Source organism: Rhineura floridana, chromosome 3 (genome assembly GCF_030035675.1).
Source record: "Rhineura floridana isolate rRhiFlo1 chromosome 3, rRhiFlo1.hap2, whole genome shotgun sequence".
NCBI lineage: Eukaryota > Metazoa > Chordata > Lepidosauria > Squamata > Rhineuridae > Rhineura > Rhineura floridana.
The window spans coordinates 76,354,685-76,376,371 of record NC_084482.1 but is presented as its reverse complement, the minus strand read 5'-3'; the positions used below and the strand labels follow the sequence as shown (position 1 = coordinate 76,376,371).

Below are 21,687 nucleotides of genomic sequence, written 5' to 3'. Positions count from 1 at the left end.
ACACACCTCCCAACTATTAAAACTACAGCAAGCTAGTCTAATGGGCATTCATCAAGTCTAGCTTGATTCCTTCCAACTATCACAATGGCTGAGACAGCAGAACTTCCACCCACCCCTTCTAATCTCCAGCAAACTACAGCTGCAGAAAGGGAATCCACCACCACGGTGCTATTAGGAGAATAGAGAGAAAAAGAAAAAAAACAGGGAGATGCATGGAATAGAACTGGAAAGGGCAAGGGTGTGCCACTGGCTAGCAGGCAGAAAGGCTCCACTTTTAGGAAGAGGCCCATTTTATGTGCTGGAGCAGAGAGACTGCAACTATCAGAGCAAAATTGATTCAACCACCTATTGAAAACTTTCTGTGTTCAAGTCCTTGGTGTGAACTTGAAACATTGATGGATTTCTGCTTATTTATACTATGCCAATATGTAAGTTTGATTCAAGGAACAACCTTATCCTACTTTAACACTATATTTATCTATATCTAGCTATCTATATATATGGCTGCTCCTTATCAGGCTTTCCTTAGGGAGGATATCAAGGCTCACATACTGCGTGGGTGGGCAACAGAATGAGGCCAGCAAAGTACAGTGACAAAGAACATGGAGACCAAGCAGAGGTGATGTCTGGTATCTTCAGTCATCTAAGGAAGGAAGGGCTCAAAGGTTTTTTCTTCCTTTGTTCAGCAAGGAACTGAGATGGGAAGGGGGGTATTGTTGGGCAGCTGCCATAACACAGTAAATGACACCATTCTCATCAGATTTCCATTTCATTTCCAAACCTGCTTTTTCTGTGGAAAGTGCAAAGTAGCAAACAAAAACAAACTCAGCAACACAGTACAAGTTAAATAAACCTACTATGCTCATGTCTATAGCCAATGTTGTTTCACACATACCTGGGGGGGGGGGCTTCCTTTCTTGCGGCTTCATGCTCAGGAAGCAGCTCAGTTTTAAGGACCCAGAGAACAGAAACTGAGCTTCTCCCTTTTGTTTCATTTGAGACTACCTTGCTTTCATACGTGAACTTTCCTCCAGCTTAAAACCACTGCTTGTGTTCTCTGGAGTAGATCTGACTTACGGACAGCAAAGAGACGTACAGTGAAGCAATGTATGCACCATTTTAATTGTACTCATGTAATAGGTAGGGCTAAAAGACGTTCACTCCTTCATAGCATTACCTGAGAATAAATCCTATCAGCAGGATAAATGTTCTATGAGAACTGATATTTGTAATACTGAATTGCAAAGTGTTACCCCACAGAGAAGCCTTTTCGATTCTACCAGCTCGAGGCAGTTCCAGAAGATGAGGTCCTTCTGCTTTCTAGACAGCATATGGGCAGAGTGGTCCCACTGAAGACTCCAAGTCCCAGTTATGGTTATTGCTACTGCAATGTCGCACTCTTTCCTGAAGGCAGCGAAAACAGTACTGTGCTTCTGAAAAGAGGTTTGTCAAGAGGGTTCCATCTCCCTGCAGCTCTGATCCTCTGCTCAGATGATGGCAGTGACTATCAGGCAGATGCCCCTTCCTCAGCCACGTAAGACTCTTCCCTCCAAAGCTGCACAAGGCCCTCTGTAGCAGTGAGCAAGCAAGCCTCAGTTAGGTGGAAGGACAGAGACTGGACTGCAGTGTTGCCCACAGGCAAGCTCAGGGTAAGGGACCCCTGTGAGGAGGAAAGGACAATAATGAAGACAAGGCCTACAAAGGATAGAAACTATATGCTTCCCAACACTGAGCAGCTAGACATGGGCTAAAGTTCAGAATTTATCTACGCTGTAAGTATCACTGTGTGCACAGAAAGGAGACAATGTGACTACTACAGCTAAAGTAAGTTCATATAAAAAATGACAGCCACCATCAAAAGGGCCACCTCTTAAGAGCTCTTAATAAGCAGAGGTTTAATGAAATTTGAGGAATCTAACATTGATGCCAGTTAAATCCCTGACCTCAATAAGCCAACTCTCAGTAGTGGCAAGATTGTCCCAGTTGGGGAGAAGAGGGGCTAGGACAGTTATATCTATAGCCTGCCATTTCCTTTCTCGACCAATGACTCTACAAGGTAGGGCAGGTCAGTCATTGTTAAATGAGCAATCTCATGAAAGAATAGTCCAAGCTGAATACAACAAGAGGAATGAGAAGACATGTCTGGCAGTGGAAAGTATCCAAGCTGTGTCTAACCGTCACTGGTCATGGGGAAGCAAACATAATTTGCCCTTAAGGGATAAAAATAAGAAGAGCCTGCTGAATCAGGCCAATGGCCCATCTAGTTCAGCATCCTGTTCGCACAGTGATCAGTCAGATGCTTATGAGAAGCCTGCAATCAGGATCCGAGTGCAACTATACTCTCCACTCCTCCAGTTTTAAGCAACTGGTATTCAGAAGCATACTGCCTCCAACAGTTAACTAGAGCACAGACATCAGGGTTTGCAGCCATTGATAGCCTTTTCCTCCATGAATGTGTCTAAACCTCTTTTAAAGCCATCCAAGTTGGTAGCCATCAGTGCCTCTTGCAGGAGTGAATACCACAGTTTAACTATGCGCTCTGTGAAACTGTACTTTTTTTTGAAATCTTGCATTGAGTCAAAAATCTTCCGGTCAATAAGCAGGTTGCATGGACAATGCATCCTCCCACCTCCTTCAGACAGAGTGCTGTGTAGACCACTATTGCTTAACTGTCATTTAATTCATAAGTTGAAAAATGTTCTGTGTTAATTCTGCTGCCAGTCCCATTCAGGCAACTAGGACAGAAGACAGCTACCAATTACGGTGATCCATTAAGTTAGCTAAAATTTGATGGTTCCTGCTGACCACCACCAGCTGGGTTTGGGGAAAGGCTGTCTACTTTGTTCTCCAAGATTACACACTGTCCTGTCCAACCAAGGGGAATTCAGTCTTCCCAAGCTATGTTCCCCCCAAACACACAGCATCTGTGGCTCTGCTCTCATGGGGCACTAAGAAGCCACACAACCATCCAAGAAGAAAACTCAATTTCCCCAGGCAATTCTGCTCACCTCAATCAAGTCCCAGAAATACACCTTCCCATCCTCAGAGCAGCTCCCAACATGAGTGTCTCTCTCACTCATGCAGCAGTCCATCTTATAGGTCACATTCTTGTGGCCAGAATATCTAGGGATATCATTGGAGAAAACAGAATGAGAACATTTCTGCTTATCTTAATCAGGTTTCCCCCACTCCATCAGTCCACTTATAGTTGCTACCAGTCCCTGGCAAGGTAGATGGAAGATAAATGCCCAGCATTTACAGAGTTCAAGATAGACTGACTATGACTGTCACTGATGGAGGATCTTTACAAGATGTATATGCTGAGAGATCTGTATTATACAAGTCTCTTTTCCTCAAGGTTCTTTTACATGCAAGTACTATGTACTTACACATTGGAATGACTGGGTCCAAACACCGAAGACCAGCCACCCTTTCCAACTGCTATTGTCAGGTGACACTATGGGGTGCTGGCAGGGGGAAGCTTTAGGGATAGGACTGAATAGTTGTATTGCTTACTCTCCAAGTAGTTCGCCTGTATCTTTGTCCAGCAAGCGCAGAGTAGAATCCAAGCTAGCAGCCAATGTACATTGTCCATCTTTGCTGAAACACACACAGCTAATGGGACCTATAATGAAAATACGGTAATGCTAAGCTTAACTGCGTCAAGCAATGTGTGTGTGTATATTCACAATGACCATCAGAACCTGTCCCTAGGGTTTTCTTCAGGGTTAAAAATTCCAAAGGGAGAGAGAGGGACAGTAGCTTGCAGTCTGCTGCATCCTTCCCACTGCCTAGAGTGAGTGGACATGGGACAGAAGATGCAAGATGTGGAAGAAGCCCTTCAGCTTGTACTTAAGGGGCATCTACTACAGAGAGAAGGAAATAATAGATCAGAGAGGGAAAGAAAATTTACCACAAAACTGGAATGATCACCCTGACAGCTGGCTCTCATTGCACTGAATTGCCAACAAGCCTGCATGCAACACTCACTTCCAATGTAGTCAGAGTAGAGCTCCCCAGCACGTAGGTCATAGCGCCGGACACGCCCATCCACAGAACTGAAAAGAAAAAGGGCACTGGTAATCACCTAGTGTCAGGAGGGTGACACTTGCCAAGCACTCTCCTTGAGGTCCCAAACTGTGTACTTTAACATTTCTAGTTCTCAAACCATGAAACTCAAGTTCTGGGACAAGACTCCCACACCCCCATTCATACTAAAGCAACTTTCTCCATTTTGGAACAAACCCTGAAAATATCAGTTACTGAGAAAAGTTTAGAAAGGAGAGGATACAAGCATGGACCAGTAAGAAATGTTCAGAGTTGTGTAACTCTAGGGTTGGACTTTTCATTAATTTTAAAAGGATCTGGTCAACTGGTCAGTCCAGTGTTGTCAGATAATGGTAATTATTTTTAAAGCACTAAGTCTAAGAGAACACAGAAGATAATATTTAATAGGCTTGATATTTATAAGCAAAACAATGATCAATTCGAATAGGATATTATTTATTTTATTTATTACAGATTTATGCCACCCTTTTCCCAAGGAGCTTGGTATAGTGTACATAGCCCTCACATTTTATCCTCACAAAAACCCTGTGAGGTAGGTTAGGTTGTATATGTGTGTGACTGGCCCAATGACATTTCATGCATTAGTCAGGATTTGAACCTGGGTCATCCTCTCCTACAGTGCAATCCCAGTCAGAATTAAGTCCTACTGAATTCAATTGGGCTTGTTCCTAGGAAAGTGGGATTAGGATTGCAGCCCTAGTCCAATATGTGAGCCACAAAATAGTGTCTTTTTGCCACTGATGACAGGGTTGTGTTCCTCTTTGGAGAGCCCTGAATTTATATCAGATAAAGTTTCTCTCACTGGCTATGTTGTTAAGTTTGCCGTTGACTGCTGCAGTGATAGAGGGTAAGCAGCCCTTGTGCTTTTGTTAACAAATGACACCAAACTAATTTTGAAAAAGTACATTGCTGCAGTGACATATTTGGGATATTTCACTGGTCAATTGACTGGCGTGCCAACCCTCTATAACTTTATTTATTGAATAAGTGTTAACTGTATTTGCTGTATATCAACTGTATATTGATTTTCTGGAGTTATTACTTCCCTCCCCCCTTGGCATTTTTTAAAATAAAAAACCCTTTGTTTTAAACTTTAAAACATTTAAAGCATTAAAAACTTTAAAAATACAAATGTTTTAAACATACACAATTTGATCTAGTCCACTACAGGTGCAGCAGCCATGCGGGGAATGATTCCCAAAAGGCGCAACAGCCTAATTTGTGCCTCTTCCCAGGTCCAAAGAGGGTCTAGCTTGGACTTAATAGAGCAGGGAGTTTGTGCTCTTCAGCTTTAACCTCACCCTACCCTTCCTCACCCTGTAAGGATTTCATGGTCTGACACCTTTAGACTGGAAATGCCATCCTTGGCCTCATCCAGGATCTGGATAGGATCTGGTCTGCGTGACCGGCAGTCCCAGCAGCGGACACTGGAGTCAATAGAACCTGCAAGAGAGCAAAGAAGCCTGCTGGGTAGAGCCTAAAATGAGTTCTCTGGAATTAACAGAAAAACTATGTGAGAAGAAAAACATTCCTTACCTGAAAGAATCACAGTTGCCTCCTCATTGAACTGGACGCAGTTTACCTTCTGCCCAATGAGAAAGAGACAATCAGAGAAAGATATAAGCAATGTCCTGTCCTACAGGCTATATCTACTTCCCCATCTGTGCAATCAGATTCATGCATAGAAGATGACATTATCCCTGTTCCCAGCACCTTTCTACACTATGCACCTCAACTCTTTGAACTCCATGTCCCACAAATACTTCTCTCCATTGCTATCCCCATTGCACAAGCCAAACAATGTAGCTTTACAGCCAGCATGCAATACTTTGACACTTCCCCTAAACTGAAGTGGCCAATGAGTCAATAGTCTCTTGTATTCCACAAGATTTTAACAGACAAAGCTGCAGACATTATCAATTCCTTATGGGGCAGGGCATGTTGCTATCATCATCCCCATGTGGAAGCTCAGAGGAATTCACCTCCTTGTGTGCATAAAGTTGAAGACCTGAATCATATACAGAAAAGGGCAACCAAAATGATCAGGTGGCTGGAGCAACTCTCCTCTGAGGAAAAGTTACAACATTTGGGGCTTTTTTGTTCAGAAAAAAAGGCAAGTAAGTGGTGTGGTGGTGTGAGGACATGACAGGTGTATAAAACTATGCCTGGTGTGGAGAGAAGTTTGTGCCTGATGTGGAGAGAAGGTAACGAGAAGGTAACCTGGTGAGACAATCAGGACAGTCAAAAGGAAATACTTCTTCACACAGCACGTAATTTTGGAATTTGCTACCGCAAGGTATGACAACAGCCAGCAAAGTAGATAGCTTTAGAAGGGGATTAGACAAAGTCATGGAGGATAAGACCATCAATCATAATGGCTCCATTATATATCATAGTCTTGCAGGATCAGAGGCAGCATGCTTCTGAACATCAGTCACTGAGGAACAACAGTCCTTGTGTCCTGCTTGTGGGATCTGATTGGTCAATGTTGGAAACAAGATGGTGAACTAGGTAAGCCTTTAGTCTGGTCCAGCAGGGCTCTTAAGTTTCATTTTCTTTGAACCCACAAAGGACAGAAGAAGTCTTACCCCTGCATGGCCACGGAACTTGCGAACCACCTGCCCTGTGGCAACATCCCACAGCACTACTGTCTTGTCCGCTCCACATGAACAAAGCTGGCTGTTATCAAACGATCTGTAGAAGGGAGAGACAGAAAATGATGTGGATGGGGACAGCTTCCAGGTCTCTTACTTTATGACACCAGAACCAAGGGCTGTATGTGCCATTCCTTGGTTATGCTGTGCGAGTACAGACTTTTAAGAATCTTGGATTTAATATTTCAAAAGCACATTTCTATTAACACAGTAAATATAGGTCGAAAAATGTGGGGGCAAGATTCAAAAGATGGAGCAGAGATTGAGTAGCATTTCCTATGGTCACTGGGTGGGGTTACTGTATTATTTGTAGGCTTCCCCCCTTCCAATAGCTAACGGGAAAAGTTTTGCAAAATAAGACTATGTGTTTAAATGTGTTTAATTTACTACTGGTAGTTTCATGGGCAAATGACTTTTTTTCTTGCATTCTGGAATAACAAATGTCAAAATTCAATACATTATCATTTTTCTCTCAATTATGAATTGTATACATTGTATATTCTTATTGCATTTGTGTAATAACATACAAAGTTAAATGTATGCTTTCACTTGGATTCCTGCATTCAGCAGGGGATTGGACTTGATGGCCTTGTAGGCCCCTTCCAATTCTACTATTCTACACTTCTATGAAATGTTCATAATACATGCAGGTCAGAGAGTTCAATCTTTTGCAAAGCGATTTTTAAAAACGCTGCTTTGCCCTGCTTACTTCTATAGAAAAGTGGACAAAACATAAGAGTTCTGACCATCCCCCCTCTAGCCAGTTTACCATCTCAAAATCTGAAGGTATTTCATAGCACAATTCCTTCCTTTTTTTCTAAAAGAAGTGGATCCCTCTCCCAATATCTCACCCTGCTGCATCCAGGACCTCATAACCATGGCCACTGTAAGTCTTAAGGAGGGTGCCTTTGTGGGGGTTCCAGAGCTTGAGTGACTTGTCACTGCCACAGGTGAGACAATAATTTCCATCCGCTGTTGGGGAGGGGGCGAAGAGAAATAAATGCAAAACTAACTGAACATTATCCAATTCATCACAACCCAGTGGTGTTACTGAGAGATCAACCTGCTCTATTTTCTGCTGCAGTCACAGACTTTCTGAGTAAGCAAGCTGTAACCCAGGTATAGACACCTTCTCACACCCATTGTAACTCTTGATTTAGTGAATCACTGAGAGCTTACTTTTTGTTTTCATTGCCATTCAACTCCAACTTTCACATTTTTTCCTTTGCACCCCTTTGTATTATATCTGTCAACTGAGGATTACACTTCATGCATCTGATGCAGTGGATTGTCATTTACAAAGCAGTAAGAAATTTGTTAGTGTTTAAGGCAAGAGAGCCTAAGCTATGCCCCCGCCACTGATGTTGGAACTCCAATTCCCATCAGCCCCAGTCAGGATAGCCAATGGACAGGGATGATGGGGTTTGTAGTCCAGTAACATCTGGAGGGCCACAGGGTCCCCACCCCATATTAAGGTGTCACAAGAGTCCTTGATGGTTTTACTGCAACAGACACACAGCTACACCTCTAGAATTTATAAAGACTTACAATCACATACTAGACTCAACACTCTTTGAAATGTCCTCTTTGTTTCTCCAGCCCTAACAACGCTATTTCCCACATTATAGGATCAAAGATGCACTCACCATTAAACCTCACTGCCCTGACAGCTCCCTGTTTGCATTCCAGTGTGCCCAGCAGTTTCTTTGGCAATTCAGGCTTCTTGAGTTTTGGCTCTGGAAAAGCCATGACGGACACAAGTAACTTGCTCCAGAGGCGTGCTATATGGGATACTTCTGTACACTTGATAAAACAGCAACACTCACAGCACAGTCTCAACCACCAGGAATACGGCAAGATGGATTGATGTTACGATTGCTCCACTTCTGGGAATTTTTTCCCTTTGGAGTACCACCACCTTATTATAAAATGACACCGATGCAAAGAGAGGTTATTTCCCAGCTGCAAACCCATTCAAGCCACCAGCTTCATCACAATAGCGAGCAGAACTACAGACCATTTTTTTCCAAATGGCCAGTTGACAAAGACAACCACCTATATTATGTAGCCTTATTTATCTTATAATATATTCTGTCAACCCTCTAGCGATCTGTACTTTAACTTTCTTTCCAAACCAGTTAACAGTTATTTTTGTAGGCTAACCCTCTGTAGCATATATAGGGATGTTTAAGTTTTCAGAGAACCAGCCGAGAACTCTATCCTCCCCAATGCTCTTAAAAATCTCTTCTCAATCTAACTTTCCTTCTATAGTAACTTAGGTCAAAACTAAAATTCTGAGCTGTCCATTTAACCTTACTCACTTCACGTTCACCCCAGCCCAGGAAGAGTGCGGAGCTGGGTCACATGAACCCACTGCCAGAGACCCAGGAAATAACGACAACAAAGAACCTTTGACAAAGGGGACCCAAACCTGTCCAGCAAGGTGCCTTCCAGAAATGGGAACCCCGTTTATTGAAAGGGGTTTAGATTATATACCCTCGAGGAGGGGCTACAGGTCAGGGGGATGAACTCCATAAAACATGAAGAAATTCCACTGTGGCATAAAGATCATGACAAGGGGGAGGAGGAGAGGAAGGGGAGATGGGCGAAATTGCCCAGGGCAGGCTGCCCCTTTGTAAATCAGATTTTGCAGACTGCTACAGCCTTGAGATAAAGGCTGGAGCCAGAGATCTCAAAAACAAGTAGGGATAGAACATTAAAACATAGACAGAGCACAAAATAAATGCAAAACACATTCTTGCTGGGACAAAGGTTTTCATCCTTTGGCACATATCTTGTTAAAGCTTAATGAGCATATGAAAGATGAATCCAGCTTGCATTATGAACCAAACTTCTTCCTGCAAAGCTTCCTTGGGATAGGGGTCAGGTTAGGGGCAAATAAACCAAAATTAATTTTATTTCAACCATAATTCATTTTAACTCAACAATACCAATTTAGATAATTGCTTGATTATCCTTTACAGTGCCTGGCCTATATAGCCTCATTTATTTTATTACAATTTATATCCAACCTTTCATCTGCCAAATAGCACACATGTGGTTCCAGGGTAGTCACAGACCAAATCCAAACCTGCTTAGCTTCAGCAAGGTGCCTTTATACCCAAGGACCAAAAATCCTTAGACTTCCCATTCAATAGGTTCCTCAACATTAGGTCCACGCTACTTAGCACCTCTATACTTCTTCCAAATCTTTACTCCCTATTGTAGATCACACTTTATTACAGGAGGAGGAAGATTATTAGAAAACACAGCGTCCACTCTCCAATCTGCTCCCCTCCGTGCACAGATACATTACCTTTAGTTCCACCAGTTCATAGCAAATATTTTCCTACCGGGGTGGGGGAGAAGAAGAGCTATGATTCCCTGCTTTAATCAGAAGCAGTTCGTAGCGTCTCCCTACGAAAGAGAAGTCTCAAAGTCTCTCGAGTTAGTATGGACTCGGGAATACGAACTGGAACTAGAACGCTTGAACTCTGGGGTGTTACAGTCTTAATTGCCCCCCTACGCCACTGAAAGGAAGCGGAAGCTGATGTTGCGGAGGGGGCTGCTCGGAGTAGCCAGAGACGTGTGACATGGCCGGTAACAACATAATGGACCCGCGGCGGCCAAACCGCGTTCTCAGGTCAGCTGCGATGGGGCTTGGGAGTTGCTAACAGAGAGGGCATGGGTGCACTATAACACGGAAGGATCGAATTAAGTCGATACGAAAGGCTCATGTCGTCCCTCAAGCTCTGCCGCGGGATGGGCATCGGGTCACCATGACAACGCAGCGGGGAGGGCGCGAGAGCAATGGAAAGCTCCATAGAGAAAACTGAGGTACCTTGACAAGCGAGGGAGACTTCAGGACAGCGATTGTGAATGGTCGTTAGACTGGTTATGATGGTCGACGTGTGTCCGAACTGCAAGTCGTGATTCAAATGTAATAGTGTGGTAACCAATACACGCGGGGGGAAGACCGGCTTACTGCATATAGATGCTTAAAAAGAAACAGAGGAGCTTTGGCTTTCAGCACTGGATAGGTGATTTATAAAATAAAAGATTAACAAAATGGCGAGTCGTTGCTGTAGTGTACAGGACTGAACTTGCTCATAGGAAGCTGCTTATACTGAGTCAGTCTGTTAGTGTATCTAGCTCTGTCTACTGACGTGAGGATGCTGGGGATTGATCCTGAGACCTTTTGTATGCACAACATGTGCACTGTCACCGAGTTGGAGGCCTTCCGTTAACTCTCCAGAGATGTAGGGCAGTTAAATAACTTTTTTAAAAAAGTTTCAAGAAGTTTACAAAATAGCATGAGAAACTTGTGTCGCTGGCCACTGATGATGTCACAGGTTCTATCCAATAGATGTGGTGATGTGTGCATAATCACACTGTACAAAGCATTCATTCTTGCAACTGGTCTGGGGGAGGAGTATAATTTTCACGATACATTCATGTAATGTGAGCGCTTGGAAAATCAGATATCCTGCCAATAAGTGTCCTGCTTTCAGGAAAGATGTCTGTATGCCTTAGACTTAGAATACATTAGTAGCAATTGCATAGTAGCTGTGCTGTCTGATAATCTAGAAAGGCTTCAAGGATACTTGCCACATGCAGCTTCAAATGGAAGATATACTGATGTATGTAGATAAATCTCAGCAGGAGACTCTTCTCCTAGCAAGACACTGCAAATTATAGGCCTAAACCTCAATCCAGAAAAAAAGGGGGGGAAGTATGTTGCAATCAAGCAGTCATGTCTCACTATTTATTTAAGTTCCACTTATTTTAACATGAGAGCCAATGTGGTGTAGTGGTCAAGGTGTTGGACTATGACCTGGGAGACCAGGGTTCAAATCCTCACACAGCCATGGAGCTCACTGGGTGACCTTGGGCCAGTCACTGCCTCTCAGCCTCAGAGGAAGGCAATGGTAAACCCCCTCTGAATACCTCTTACCATGAAAACTATTCATAGGATCGCCATAAGTAAGAATCGACTTGAAGGCAGTCCATTTCATTTTTTTATTTTAATATAGTCTTCCCCAACCTAGTGGGGAGGGCACCAGGCTACAGAAGGCTGTTTTAAGAGGTCTAAGGTATGAGTATATTTCTGCTGTATGAGCCCCTGATGTTTTCTCTGAATGTACATGAAGGGTTAAGAAGTATATTCTCCTTATACATAGTATTGGAAGTGCCATAATTGTTTCTGCATTGTAATATACACATTGTGAAATATTATAGATCAACAGAGAACATCACCAATGTCTTTGTTTTGGCTTCTGGGAAATAAGTTAGATAACAAAGAGAGTGTAGAATCAAGATGAAGAGGTAATTTGAATATTAACCTTCATTGGGTGAATATTGAACTCTAATTTTTTTTCAATGGTTCGGATTTTTTTAATGCTTGTCATTATAACATGCTGCTCAAGATGAAACAGAAAAATAAAATAGGAGAGAGCCTTGTCGGTCATTTAATCTAATACCCTGCTTGATAAAGGAAACAGAGCTAGACATCCCAGGCAGATGGCTCCTTAGCTTCTGCTTGAACACCTCCAGCAAGGGACACCTCTTGATAATTGGTTTCATTGTCAGCCTTCTCTAATCATTAAGAAGTTTCTTTTAATATTCAACTGAAATCTACCTTTGTGTAATTTAATCTTTAGATCTAGTCCTGCTTTCTGGGGAAGCAGATAACAAGACTGAACACTGCAGTTCAGGACTTGATTAACCTGCTAATAAGCATGTTCTAGTCAAACGTAACAAAGTGGGTTGGTTCTAAATTGAGTGGTTTTCCTATTGTCTGCAATACTATTTATTGTGCAGCATCAAAGCAGGTTATAACAAAGATTAAAGCCAAATATTAAATACAAAAATAATTAAATCACTCTTTACAACCAGTAAGACAAAACATGAATAACAAACAGATCCAGGCACACAGACTCACTAAAGACCTGGATGAAAAAAATGTGTCTTCAGATGGTGTCCAAAGGTAATGAGAGATGTAGCCATCTGTATTTCAGAGAACAAGTAATTTCACAATTGGACACCACCACCAATAAAGCCCTCCCACAGGCTGCTTCATAGCAGACCTTAGCTGGCTGTGGTATCACCAGGAGTGCCTCCTCCATAGATCTCAACGCATGGGCAGGTCTCCAGCAATATGCTTCTTCAAGTAAGCAGGTCCAAAATTGTATTGGCATTTATATGTCAACATACAGACCTTGAATTTGACTTGGTGGCAGATTGGCTGCCGCTGCAATCCTTTGAGAATTGTTGTTCTTGGTAGGCCACACCACTTAACAGACTTGCTGCTGTGTTTTGCATTAGCTGCAGCTTCCAAACCAGCTTCAAGGCCAGCCCCACACAGAGCTCATTACAATAATCCAGTCTTGAGGTAATCTACACGTAGGTCATTGTGGCTAGGCTATCCTTATCCAGCAATGGCTGTAGCCGGTGAAGCAGCCAAAAGTGGCAAAGGGCATTCCTAGCCATCGAGGCCATAATGCTTGATCTAGGAGCATCCCCCAGATTACGTACCTGCTTCTTCAAAGTAAGCACAACCCCTTCCAGAATAGGTGTCCTGCCTAATTCCTAGCCTGCGGACCACCCACCCATAGAACCACCTTATCAGGATTCAGTCTCAGGTTGGTGGGATTCATCCAGCCCACCAATGAGTACAACCATACTCTTCTTACCTTAGTAATCATGGCTGGGAGAGAGCAATTAGCTAAGGATGTATACAGCTTGGGACCAGGATACCTGAAAGACCATCTTATCCCTTACATACCCAGTTGATCACTGTGCTCTGCAGGTGAGGGCCTCCTGCAGATACCATCTTATCAGGAGGTCCGTTCTGCACAACATAGGAAACGGACCTTTAGTGTGGCAGCACCTACCCTGTGGAACTCCCTACCCTTAAATATTAGACAGGCACCATCTCTGTCATCTTTTCAGCACCTGTTGAAGACATTCCTCTTTCAACAAGCCTTTTGAGTTGAGACTTTATCCCAGTCTGCTTCTGTGTTGGAATTGCTTTTTAATGTTTTTAACCCTTTTTTTTAAGATGTCTTCAAAGCTTTTTTTAAAAAAATGTTTTTAAAGTTGTTTCGATTTAATTTATTTTACAGTCTGTTTTTATGAGGTTTTAAAGTGTTTTTAGTGCTTTTGTTTGCCGCCCTGGGCTCCTGCTGGGAGGAAGGTTGGGATTGCATTGGCTGCCTGTATGTTTCCGAGCTCAATTCAAGGTGCTGGTTTTCACCTATAAAGCTTTAACATGGCTTGGGACCACAATACCTGATGGAACGCCTCTCCCGATACGAACCCACCCGTACACTACGGTCAACATCAAAGGCCCTCCTCCGGGTGCCTACTCCAAGGGAAGCTCGGAGGGTGGCAACAAGGGAGAGGGCCTTCTCAGTGGTGGCCCCCAAATTATGGAATGATCTGTTTGACGAGGTGCCTGGCGCCAACACTGTTATCTTTTCAGCGCCAGGTCAAGACTTTCCTCTTCTCCCAGGCATTTTAGCGTGTGTTTTAAATTGTTTTTATATTGTTTTCAATTTTAAAATTGTGTTTTAAGTTGTTTTTAAAATATATGTTTTAAATTGTATATTTAATGTTTTTGATTGCTATAAACCTCCCAGAGAGCTTCGGCTATGGGGCAGTATACAAGTGAAATAAATAAATAAATAAATATAAATCAAATAATAAATAAATAAATAAATAATGCCAAACGGTAGAACCGCACTATATTTTGTCATGCCTTCCTTAGCTGGCTTATGTTAGCTTTGCCTACACGTGGTGCTCATATTGAGGTGGCTATTAGTAATTCATGGCTACATTTCCGCCCTGCCCCCCATTATTTAATGCAAGGTGGAGCCCTTTATTCCTCTTGTGAGAATTCAGCCTACAGAGATGTTGTGTCAAAATCCTACCTTCCTTTTTTTCTCATGTAAAACCTTATCCTAGTGCAAACAATTGGCCTTCCTTTTGTGTTTTGCTGAAGTACAGCAACCTTTTTTGTAATTTTCTGAAGTGATGAAGTACAGTTTGAGAGGCAGTAATTCTGAGATGCTGGCACCATTTCTTACTAGAGCAGCAACTCCAGGCATGTTGGTTTGGAACGGCATAAAATCTGATTATTAGGGAAGTTACAATTTATTTATTTATTTATTTATTCAGCTTATATCCCGCCCGACTAGCAAACAGCTCTCTGGGCGGCAAACATAGCAACATATACAATAATAAAATTACAAAGTCAGTATAACAAATATAAAAATACACCATCTAAAATAGAAATTACAGCATTTACATAAATAACTTAAATTAAAATGCCTCAGAGAAGAGAAAGGTTTTAACCTGGCGCCGAAAGGATAATAGTGTCGGCGCCAGGCGTACCTCCTCGGGGAGACTATTCCACAATTCGGGGGCCACCACTGAGAAGGCCCTAGATGATGTCCTGCTCCTCTTGATTTTGTTGTGGATAAAGCTAATGTTTTATTTTCAAGCCTAATTTAGTGTTTTCTTTTCCTTCATTAATGGGATGTTTTATTTCTAGATACAAGCCTCCATCCACAGAGAACAACCCTACCCTGGAAGACCCCACACCAGATTACATGAATCTACTAGGAATGATTTTCAGTATGTGTGGCTTGATGCTGAAGGTGAGTATTGCAGTGTTAGACTTTTGGAATCAAGACATCCAGAGTACTAGCTGAGCAAATTAAGTACAAGATTCTACCAGCTGCTTGTTATCATGTAACTATTACATTGCTATCGGATGGTATAATTTCAAAAGTTGTATAATCTCTGGAGGATAATCTGGCATGAACAATCCCAGGTTAGTTGAATTTCAGAGAGATCTGGACTGGGCAGCTTATTCTAGTAATAAACACAGCTCTTCTTCCTTCCCTGTGTTGGAGTAACTGGACATTATTGCTGAGTTTATACCTTCTCCATTTCCCTGCTATGTTAATCTCTTCAAGATTCTGTGGCTAAAGCATTTCTTTACAGTAGTAAAATAAAATAATAGTGTATGGATGGGGTATATTTCTCAGGCCCCAAAGCTGTTCAGTCAGTTTGTTAACTGAATGTTGAGAGTTAAATAGTTATATCATGATGCTTTGATTCATGTTAATGTTGTTCATTGAAGTTTACTGCTGTAATAATAAAGCCTCATAGACTCCTGAAGATTAATGCATCTTCAGTAGCCTACGTGACTTCATTATAACAGCAGAGAATGTAACTGGCTCCAGATAAAGCCCAAACTGACATTAAAGGCTGCATAAGGCATTGTAATGCAGAGTAGAAGGCAGAATGGTTAAAATGTCATCCCTTCATCTGACTGAATAGTGCACTATATATCCATGCACAGGCAGTATGTAAAGAGACTGTGTCATAATCTAGGGTGTCTTCCACTTAACATTGGTTTGGTTCTGCTTAAGGAGTCTCATTTGCAATTACTTATAAAGATCTCTGAATACTTCTTCTAGTAAGCGTGGTAACGACACCTGCCAACTGTAACAGGGGTGTGAAATAATACTCTGAACAATGATGTTAGTTAATAATTGTAGCAATTAAAATATAATTCAACTGTAAACTCCAAATTAAAATGTCCATATAATTGTATAGTATATCAAATCTATGCAAATATTATTTGACATGTAGTTCATTCAAGTACGTATTATGGATGAGAGGACCTCCAAGTGATGGCTATTGCAGTTACATTGAATCCATAATGGCATCAATACTGATGTCCTCAATTTGTACAATTTATCAAAGACTTCATGTAGCAGCCTTCCTCAGGGCATAAAACCTTTAAGACCTAAAGTCAAATTTTACGGTACAGAATCTGTTATATAAATACAGTACCTCAGAGACTTTAGTGGTTTTCACAGAACATTTTTGTAATCTTTAAAAAAAGAGTGTCTTCCAGTAACCTGAAAGGTTTAAAGATGAGTTTGCATAAAGCATGATGTAAGTGCCATGATACACTTACAGTGTAGTCCTATACATCAAGAGTGGGGAACAGGGTCTGACTGGACGGCCAGATTCAGAGCTCCTATACTCCCTGCAGACCATTTTGATGGGTGATGTCAGGTGGCCCAGCTTCCTTTCTTCCTTCTGTCTTTGCATCCCAGCCAAACTGCAAAGGAAGATTCCTGCTGAAAGCAGGGATTGACTGTACTAGAGAGTTTCCAAGTGGGAACTCAGTTGTATAGCTGATCTCTGGTGGGGCTTGCTGTCAAATGCCAATCAGCTGATCAGTACTGTTAGCAACCTTTGGTTAGCAAGAGGCAATCAGGATATATTAAGGTTCCAGATTGTTCCTTTGCAGCTGAATCTTTACCAGCCCTACACCTGAAGTCACATGTGATACCAGGTGTGGGGCAGATGGCATGGTTTGGGGAAAGTGGCTTCACAGTTCAAATTAGGACCCCTGCCAGGCCGAATTTGTCCTACAAGCTCGTGGTTCTCCACTACTGCTATAAATGTTTCATTTAGAAAATGAAATAAGCTCCACTAAACTTAATGGGACTTACAAGTAAGTGCATGTAGGATTACAGCCTTAATATGGCTTACAATAAGCCTTGCTTGATATGGCTTATCTGAGTCACAATCACCAACATTTCTGTTCTCACCAAGGACCGAATCACATGGGGTGAGGCTAAGACTACTGCAAACCTGTCTGTAATATTTTAATTAATGTCAAAGTGGATCAGAAAGTGGCGACATCCTATGACTATGTAAACATATATTTGTTTTAAAAGCATTCAATTTTTCATTATGACTCTCAGGAATGATAGTACAGTATTTAAAATCCAGAAAAATTTACTTTGTAAGAACAATATGTTGAGATCCGTATGGTAATATCTATGTCTCTGTACCTTATATATGACCAATAAATAAATAAAATATTGATTGGAATATGTTTAACAAAATAATGAACTAAAGAGACTTCCAGCATGTTTTATTCCTGATCTGTCTTGTATGTTTGTTCCAAAATTCTGATTCTCAATTGGCATTAGTTTTCCTAACATAAAGCCTGCTTCTTTTTTTCTTCTTTTTGCAGTTGATTTTGAGTTCATATCATCATGTAGGTGAACATCCTAGACATAGATATCTGAGATGCCCATGGACAATGTGGTATCATTTGAGAGGTCTGAATGCATTAATAAAAGTAATATTTCATAGTTCTCTGGAAATCAAATATGTTTTACTATTTGCTTGGCCATTTATTTTGAATGAGCATCTAGTAAATGTATCCATCTTTAAAACTGAAGACAATTCCTGAATTAAATAAAGAAGCAAGGCAGAGTGTCTATAATTGTGATACACTTGTACTAGAGAATAATCAGTATTGTTACATCCTTGTGGCCCCATTTAAGTGTTTACTACCTTACCCCATGGTGTTTGCAGCTCAAGTGGTGTGCTTGGATTGCTGTCTACTGTTCATTCATCAGCTTTGCCAACTCTCGGAGCTCAGAAGACACCAAACAGATGATGAGCAGCTTCATGTGAGTCGTGTACTTCTTTCAGTCTTTTATTGAGTCCTGGGTTAATTTCTTACCACTGCCAAGTCTCTGACAACCCTTTTATAAAACCCCAAGTCTCAAAAGTTCATTTTTCAAGCTACTTTGAGACAAGAGACACACAGCTGCTTTCCCTTTGCCAAAAGCATTATGTAGCTGTGTGTGGGAAGTCTGACTCTCGCCTCACTGTACACAACCATCTTCTGACTGCAGAGAATGTCTGCTTCTACTTCCCTGTGTATACATTCTACTGCGCTATCAGGGCCAGCTTGGTCCATCATTTGTTTTGAACAGCTTTGCAGTTGACAGGGACCTCTGCTGTCATACTGCAGCTGAAAAGAAGAGCCATTCTACCCTCCCACCATAATGGAACCTTGGTACTTCTATGGTAGAGAGGGAGCAGCAGCTGCCATCTTGTGCTCACATGGTCCTTTCCATTGTATGCATGCCCCAGGAGGGCAGGATGGTATTTCACAGTTGAAGGGAAGGGTAGCCAAATAGTGGAAGTGAAGGAAATGGCTTTTTAATATATTATGATACGGGTACAGTACTTTTGTGAAAACCTCAATGCTATGGCTGTTTCAACTAGTACCTGTTGCCAGAGTGCTTCCGTTTTGCCCCTGTGCCTCCATTTTGTCTCTCTCTAGCTATCTTTACAAAGACCAAAAAACTGAAGGCAATGCCCCACCTAAGGATCGCTCAGTTGGAATGGATATGAGAGTGCCCTAGCATCTTGAATACATAGAACGATGGACGTAACTAAGCCAATCTTCCCCATACCCAAATGCAATCAGGGCTAATTTTTTCATTTTTGTATATTTAACCTACTGGGCCAAGTATTTCGCTTTGGCTGCTTGTCTCACCAGATTAATGATCAATAACAAGACCTCTTCTGTCCCCTCTCTCCTCCATCCTTCTCCTTGGACTCATCATCCTTCTCTCTCAGTCCACCCAGTCTGCTTTTTGGATATTCTTCATACTTTCACCTTGTAATAAAGTTCATAAATAGATGTTTCTTCTACCTTTTTTCTTAATAAGTTTCCCTTTTTTTGGGTTAAGTAACAAAGTCTAGGCTCTATCTTTTTTTCTCACAAAGCTTGCAGGGTAGCTTTACTATCTAGACTAGGGGTGAGGGACCTGCCATCCAGATGTTGGCTTTCACTCCCATCACCCTCAGCCAACATGGCCAATGATCAGGGATGGTGAGAGTTATGGCCCTCCAAATGTTGGACCACACATTCCCCATTCCTGATCTAGAACAAGGATCCCAAGGTATACATGATAGCTCCTGTTAATTTGGCTACGGTGTTAGAGCTGGCTCAGAAAACTAACTGCGGCTAGCTGCCTGTTCCCTGGGAATAGAACTGAGGCTACAGCAGAAAGGGCTTCCCCTTGTACTAGGCTAATTTCCTAATAATCTATTGTCCCTGAGGGATGCAGTCACAGAACACACAATCAGGTTCAGACACATAGCAATTATTTGGTCACATCGGTAATTCATTCTGTTGACATTACTACTTGCATTGCTGTTACTGATGTATTGTTAGAACTTCTGCATTAATTATATTTCCTCCTGTCTCCTTATTCCAGGTTGTCTATCTCTGCTGTAGTGATGTCCTATCTGCAAAACCCCCAGCCCATGTCTCCTCCTTGGTGAAAGGATAATGCCTCTCCCCAGAGCACCTCTTGCAAAGCAGAGGTGCACTCCCTCTAGAGCAGCCTTTCCCAACCCGTGTGCCTCCAGATGTTGTTGGACCACAACTCCCATCAGCCTCAGCCAGCATTGCCAATGGCTGAGGCTGATGGGAGTTGTGGTCCAGCAACATCTGGAGGCACCCCGGTTGGGAAAGGCTGCTCAAGAGAGATGACTATTTTCTCAGGCAGTGCAGATCCATTTGCACAAGTATTGCAAAAGCATTGCAAAAGTATTGGGAGTACTATTTTCCTGCGATAATAAAAGTGATGGCTGTTAGAGACGCTTTGGCTACATTGCCAAATTGTCTTAGTGTGTTAATTATGCATTTCACTTGAACACTAGTTATAGCTCGTAGCTAACTATCTACAGTGAGATCTGACTATACTTCCTGTACTGTTGAGGTTGTCTGCTCAGTTGACAAAGGAAATAAACTTCTGAAACACAACACACTTATCACTAACAAACCAATTAAAAGAAGCTTTTGCTTTCAGAACCAAGTATTCAAGCCAATTAGTGTACCACAGAAATGGTCTCCTGAGAAGCTTCTTTAAAGCTGTATGGCTCTACTGATTGGCAGTTTCCTACTGTAGGCTGTAGTCAGAGCAGGAGCACTGTACAGGCATTTTATCAGACAGCTTCTAATGTAGAGCACTGCATTGTGGAGGCATATGAGGCAGCAACCTTTCTTAGCACTGATCTTGTATTGGAATCTCAGCATTTATTGAAGCATTTTTACCATGCTCTTCAGATGAAAAAAGAGTTCACAGACGATCTTACACATTTCAATAATAAAACTGTTTGTATCTATATAATGAATATGCCTCAACAGTAGTAAAAGGATTGTTTCATGCAATGGATGCTTTGTGTCAGGTGATTATTCAAATTTTTACTAGAATGTGAGTACAGAATGCATTGGCAGTTAAGTCTCAATGAATTGCACTAGTGGTACCTTTTAAAATAACAATCAAACATCAAGGGAAAGATGTTGCAGCTTTACCCCTGTAATTTGCTTTAAGGCACGGTTCTTTAGCTAGATGCCAGGGACTGAAATGCAGCTGTTGATTCAGGCCTGATTACTCTCTTTCTCTTCCCCCTTTCGCAGGCTGTCTGCCTTTCAGACAAATCCTCCCGCATGTCTTTGTTTCTGAGAGGAGCGCGGGGTGTGTGCGTGTGTGTGAGAACTGGAACATATCTACCAAGAGGGGTTTGGGAGCGCTGTTGCGTACGGTAGGGAGAAAACCTGAGCTGGGATGATAGGAAAATTCGGAGAGGGGGTTGTAAGTCAGTGGGATACCATCAGGACACGGAGAACGGAAAAAAGTTTATTTAGTTGATATTGCTGTTGCTGTAAAAAGGACGGAAAGGTAAGTATTTCAGCGGACATTCCCGTTCATGCACTTTAGATTCCCTAATATGGATTAGTTTTGGTTTGCCAGCTATTTTAACAGGCGTTGCTAATTTAACCGCACCGTAACAGCAAAAATTAAGCAAGTGAAGCTTTCTCTAGCGCGGAAATAAAAGCTTCGTCTACTTAATTCGCCTACTTCTCACGTGCTTCTCTGTAGGAGTAGAGGTAGCGATCCTAGATTACCTTAACTTGTTGGTACTCTATTGTAGTCAAAGTAGTGAGGATAATCTCCCCACTCAATCTTTGAAGTGTGCTTATGGGTGGAGGTCATACTGATCGCGCCTACAGAGTCGTGGACTGGCATCTACCTAGCTTATTCGAAAGCGAAAGGGT

The 21,687-nt window shown here is 42.0% G+C and overlaps 2 protein-coding genes across 7 annotated transcripts; one reads left to right on the top strand and one right to left on the bottom strand.

The window, feature by feature from the left end:
- Positions 1–1,103: 1,103 nt before the first annotated feature.
- On the bottom strand, positions 1,104–10,659 carry WDR83 (WD repeat domain 83). Of its 5 annotated transcripts, none has more exons than XM_061616708.1 (10): positions 10,564–10,659; positions 8,369–8,640; positions 7,574–7,694; positions 6,657–6,762; positions 5,605–5,653; positions 5,385–5,511; positions 3,991–4,058; positions 3,517–3,625; positions 3,009–3,123; positions 1,104–1,660 (listed from the first exon to the last, which is right to left on the bottom strand). In XM_061616708.1, the coding sequence occupies exons 2-10, from the start codon at positions 8,469–8,471 to the stop codon at positions 1,508–1,510; spliced, it is 951 nt and encodes a 316-aa protein (XP_061472692.1). In that variant the 5' UTR covers positions 8,472–8,640; positions 10,564–10,659; the 3' UTR covers positions 1,104–1,507. The 5 variants fall into 5 exon arrangements, with proteins under 5 accessions (XP_061472692.1, XP_061472689.1, XP_061472693.1 ...); XM_061616705.1 differs by lacking the exon at positions 10,564–10,659 and adding an exon at positions 10,039–10,241; XM_061616709.1 differs by lacking the exon at positions 10,564–10,659 and adding an exon at positions 10,076–10,241.
- WDR83OS (WD repeat domain 83 opposite strand) lies at positions 10,225–20,803 on the top strand. Of its 2 annotated transcripts, XM_061616712.1 has the most exons (4): positions 10,236–10,365; positions 15,277–15,382; positions 18,138–18,235; positions 19,841–20,803. In XM_061616712.1, exons 1-4 carry the CDS (start codon positions 10,316–10,318, stop codon positions 19,905–19,907), a joined length of 321 nt encoding a protein of 106 aa, XP_061472696.1. In that variant the 5' UTR covers positions 10,236–10,315; the 3' UTR covers positions 19,908–20,803. The 2 variants fall into 2 exon arrangements, with proteins under 2 accessions (XP_061472694.1, XP_061472696.1); XM_061616710.1 differs by lacking the exons at positions 18,138–18,235; positions 19,841–20,803 and adding an exon at positions 17,791–18,027 and having other exon boundaries at positions 10,225–10,365.
- The last annotated feature ends 884 nt before the right edge of the window (positions 20,804–21,687 follow it).

Excerpts from the sequence above, each read along its gene's own strand:
- WDR83OS (XM_061616710.1), top strand. The coding sequence starts at position 10,316 with ATGGCCGGTAACAACATAATGGACCCGCGGCGGCCAAACCGCGTTCTC. Across the intron at positions 10,366-15,276 it reads CGGCCAAACCGCGTTCTCAG|ATACAAGCCTCCATCCACAG; the intron begins GTCAGCTGCGAT and ends TTTTATTTCTAG. Across the intron at positions 15,383-17,790 it reads TGTGTGGCTTGATGCTGAAG|TTGATTTTGAGTTCATATCA; the intron begins GTGAGTATTGCA and ends TTCTTTTTGCAG.
- WDR83 (XM_061616708.1), bottom strand. The coding sequence starts at position 8,471 with ATGGCTTTTCCAGAGCCAAAACTCAAGAAGCCTGAATTGCCAAAGAAA. Across the intron at positions 7,695-8,368 it reads CAGGGCAGTGAGGTTTAATG|CGGATGGAAATTATTGTCTC; the intron begins GTGAGTGCATCT and ends CCTCCCCAACAG. Across the intron at positions 6,763-7,573 it reads GAGGTCCTGGATGCAGCAGG|ATCGTTTGATAACAGCCAGC; the intron begins GTGAGATATTGG and ends TCCCTTCTACAG.